This window comes from Morone saxatilis, unplaced genomic scaffold (genome assembly GCF_004916995.1).
Source record: "Morone saxatilis isolate NCDOM2014 unplaced genomic scaffold, NCSU_SB_2.0 Contig12, whole genome shotgun sequence".
NCBI classification, from domain to species: domain Eukaryota; kingdom Metazoa; phylum Chordata; class Actinopteri; family Moronidae; genus Morone; species Morone saxatilis.
The window spans coordinates 20,086,249-20,090,468 of record NW_023339674.1 but is presented as its reverse complement, the minus strand read 5'-3'; the positions used below and the strand labels follow the sequence as shown (position 1 = coordinate 20,090,468).

The window sequence follows — 4,220 nt, the reverse complement described above, 5'->3', positions numbered from 1 at the left end:
TGTGTGTGTGTGTGTGTGATAACAGGGGAGTTTGGGTAATAAACGACCGTGGAGCTGGAAAGCTCTGAGCAGGAACTATGCATACACCTGTGACTGATGCCTCCCAGATGTACTGAAAATGTCATACATATGCACATATACATGCATTCCTCTGAGAGAGTACAGTAGAAACAACTAATGTTAACAGTGTTATTGCCATTACTGCTGACAAGTTATTTAGTGTATTATACCAAAATATTTTCTAATGGCACTTTTACTTTAATTGCATTCTAACTTCATTTATCTAATTATCCATTTATTATTAACCTTTTATAATCACATAAAAAAAAGGTTTGCCCCTAGTCATTGATGATAATACTCAGCAGTAAAAGTGACACTTTGAGACAAAAGGTGCTGTGTAGGTTGTGAAATTACTGGACCGTTGTGTTTACTTAGACTTCTAGTTTTGTTTGGGGACTTGTCAGGAAGTAGCATGTTGTTGTGAGAAGGAACAGGAAGGCTGTATTTGTCTTCATCAGGGAGACTCCACCTGTCATCCAAGTTTTTTAACAGAACAAGGAAGATTTGTTCCAGACTTTAGGCCACTAGAGGTCAAAGACATCGCTATGAAGGCATCCCTCGTTCTTCCTCTTTTCCTCTGCGACTCAAAGTCAACACAGTTACTGTCAGTGCTGCAGCATTCAATGGGGCCCAAGATACAGCCTATACAGTGCACATTTCAGAGACTTTAAAAGGTTGTCAGCCAAGAAGGAGTTACAAAAATACATGTTTTGTTTCATTTGACTTTATTCATGACAGCATCTTGTGGTAATTCTTCTAAAGACGTTCTCTCCTTTGTACAACATTGGGGTAAATGTCATCCTCATGACACAGCTCAATACCATTAGCCCTAATTCAAACTAACTACCAGAACATGCATAAATTAACAACCATGTTTTATTATAACAATTTACATAAACTCACAGTCTAGATAAGACTGAGTGTGACGTATTTCTACATTTGTCTTATAAATAGCAAAGAATATTTAAGGCATTTTTGGCCCAAATTTTATCTTTACCAGTGCTTCTTTTATTATGTACATTTCTTTCCACAAGAACTTTTTACTGTCTTTAATTAAATATGGCTGATCTTTACATGTGTGATGACACTTTTCAGTCACCACACGATATATAAATATTCACTGAAGGAACAGAGTTTTGTCGCTCTGTATACTGAGTATTGTATATGGAGGGAAACACAACCAATTCTACTTTTAACCTTGGCCCCATAACACTTTATTTATGACTCAAGCTTACAAAAAGAAGAGGTCTGTCACCATGAAAATACACATTAATTTTAATTTTAAATAAAGGGGTGCCTTTATTGATAGGACAGGGTAAGATAGTCAGGGAAGGGGGGAGATAGAGGAAATGACATTCGGTTTTAAACACAGCATACAGATACTTGAATTGAAAGTATTAGTTTCATAAGTTTGTAATTTCCTCTCTTGGACATCCAAAGTGGTTATGTAAGATGTTGGAAAGTCATGAAATAATTAATGGAATAGGGGAAAACAATCTTTCTAAAATAACGTTTTGCTTCTGCTGATTTTTTGTCCTTTGTTAATTGATCAAAATGAAACAGCTTAGAAGGAAACAATCATTCTCTTGTGAAACTGTTCCCCTCTGCATGTTAACAAGCATATGACAAGTATCACAAGCCACAAAGTTAGAGACTACTGCACTATAGTAACCCAAAAGCCACTTTGTTATAAGCTGTTTTCAGGACCTGGAAAACACATTTTAAGTCCATAATGCCTCAAAAATGGTCTCCTGGCACGACCTTTGAGTCAGACACCTGTTCCAAAATCCTGTTCAGGTCTGAAAAGCAGGATGTTTTCGGACTTTATTACAAAGAGAACCACAGCATATTTATCCCAGGTAGTCAGAAAGAAGTTCTGCTGTTGTGGTTAACGAAGGAATGTTCAACACTGGGATCACTGAGAGGAAAGGATGCCTGACTTTATGAGATCTTAATCCGTCATGATTGCACCAGAGCATGAGAAGGGCTTGATGTGGCTTTGGGGAGACAGACTGTACTTCCTCTTGTTTGTTGTTATTGTTGTGCAATTCGTACCTGAATTCCCTCGCTGTGATGATTTTTTATTTAACACCAGACTCAAGTGAAAAATATTTTTCCTCAAACAACAGCACACACGTAGGAAAAATAGCTTCTATTACAAACTGTATGACTTAATTCTTCCAAATCTGAAAGAGCTGGTTTTATCTTCAAAGCAATGAGGGTCAATTTCCATTCCATAAATTGTGTCTTTCCTCAAACTCACCCTTGAATGAAGTCTTTCCAAGGTTTCTCAAGGTTCAGGCTAATGAATTATTCCACCATGAGGCCACTGCAGTGAATGATGGAAACAGTTGACCTAATACATATTCCTGCTGGGACGCGTCTGCTCAGTTTTCACTGTTTATGACCAAACTCACATCCCACTGAAGGCTCTACGAATATTAGCTGCATCTGAAATGCTCCAGAGGGAGTTTATATGTGGAATCTCAATTCACCTTTAACCTTCTGACTTCTGCTTGGACCTTTGTCATTACTTGTGTGTTTTCATTACCGTCATACTGTAAAACGTTTTAAGAGCAGTGTAGCACAAGGTGGGTGTTAGCAACTGAATGTTTAGGGTGCCCAGTTAGCTCAGTGGGTAGAGCTGGCGACCCATGTTTCAAGGCTGAGTCCTTGCTGCAGCGGCCCAGGGTTCGAATCCAACCTGTGGCCCTTTGCTGCGTATCATCCCCTCTCTCTGCCCGCCTTTTCTGTCTGTCTCCAGTGGTCACTATCATAAAAGCCCAATAAAAAACAAAAACGAAACTGAATGTTTAGTGGTCTGTAAGGGGGGGTTTGTGCATTACAGAAACTGGGAAGGCTTTACTCCCCGTTAGCAGTTTGTATCTACACATGAGCATAAAAACCTAAGGATGGCGGCAGTATTTTGGAGAAAAGTTAAGGAGGAGAGGCATAAATGAGGAAATGCTGGGTGGGCATAGGGGCATGTGGTGCAAAACAGAGGAGTGGAAAAGCTCCCTCTCTCAAATCTCACATTTCTCTGAGGTGCAAACCTTCACATAAAACAAACATTTTAGTTTCAGAGTTACTCTAGAACCCCACAGTATAGGCAAATGTCATCCAACATAAAGAAATCAAGTCCAAGAACTTCCATCCATAACATTTATTATGACAGACAAAAACTATCTTTATATCGTGAGATGTTGGGTTTTCAGTTCATTTGTAGTTGTCAGAACAGCGTCAACTCCAATAGCAGAACAGAACATGTATTCCTGGGTGTCACGGCAGGGACAGAACCACCGCTTTAAGGAAAGGCTTCCAAAACTTTGGGGTAGCCATAGCAGAACACAGTCCTAATGTGCCTGTAATCAGGTGAGGTCCCACTCTGAGAAAGCAGCCCTGGTTCTACCCAAACAGCCCTGGGTTGTGCAGAGTCAGAGTCTGCAACAAGCGCTGGAAGTCCTGCACCGTCCATGGCTCTCTGTGTGTCCCCGCTGAAGCAGCACTGCTGCTGTCAGGGCTGATGCTCTGCGGGTCGTTGAAGGTTATCAGGACATCCGTGGAGAACTGTGGCAGACGGAACAGACCCAGGTGAAGGGTCACTGTATTCCTCGCCTCTTCGTTGAACTTGGACACACACTGCGTCCCAGTCAGCATCCAAGCAGAGCTGCAGTCTGCCAGGGACAGCTCAGATTTGGGCAGGGACACAACACCGGTCACTTCGAAAGCACCTGGCTCTAAAGCTTTATTACTGCCTGCGATGTCTTCAAAGTGATACCTGGCAGCGTCTTGGTCTGCCACCTCACCCTGGTACTCCACCAGCTCCACGATCAGGCTCTGGTCGGTGTGTGCGTGGGCAAACACCTCCTGGTTGTCCGGGATCTCCCTGAGCTCACTGGTGTCTGTGGCGCTGTGAGGGAGGACAGCGGACAGAGCTCCTCCGAACAGAGGATGGGACAGACCAGCGCTGCCTCCAGGACTCTGCATCTCCATGTGGGACTGTGCGCCGCTGCAGAGAGACAGCAACAAACACAGCGTGAACAGCCAGCGTTACACAAACACCGTGTGTTCACATTAAAAGTAAAACTGACTCAGGAAAACGAGTATAACATGTGTCTAACCGCAGCGGGGTAAACAATCAGCTTACCAACTAATTCAAC

General features: G+C 42.3%; 1 protein-coding gene across 1 annotated transcript; it reads right to left on the bottom strand.

Annotated features, from left to right (window-relative positions):
- Nucleotides 1–3,208: 3,208 nt before the first annotated feature.
- rangrf (RAN guanine nucleotide release factor) lies at nt 3,209–4,220 on the bottom strand (the record flags this gene model as incomplete). The annotated part of the gene is given in 2 exon segments (XM_035654007.1): nt 3,209–4,069; nt 4,208–4,220. A coding segment is annotated over 1 exon segment (588 nt). The 3' UTR covers nt 3,209–3,465.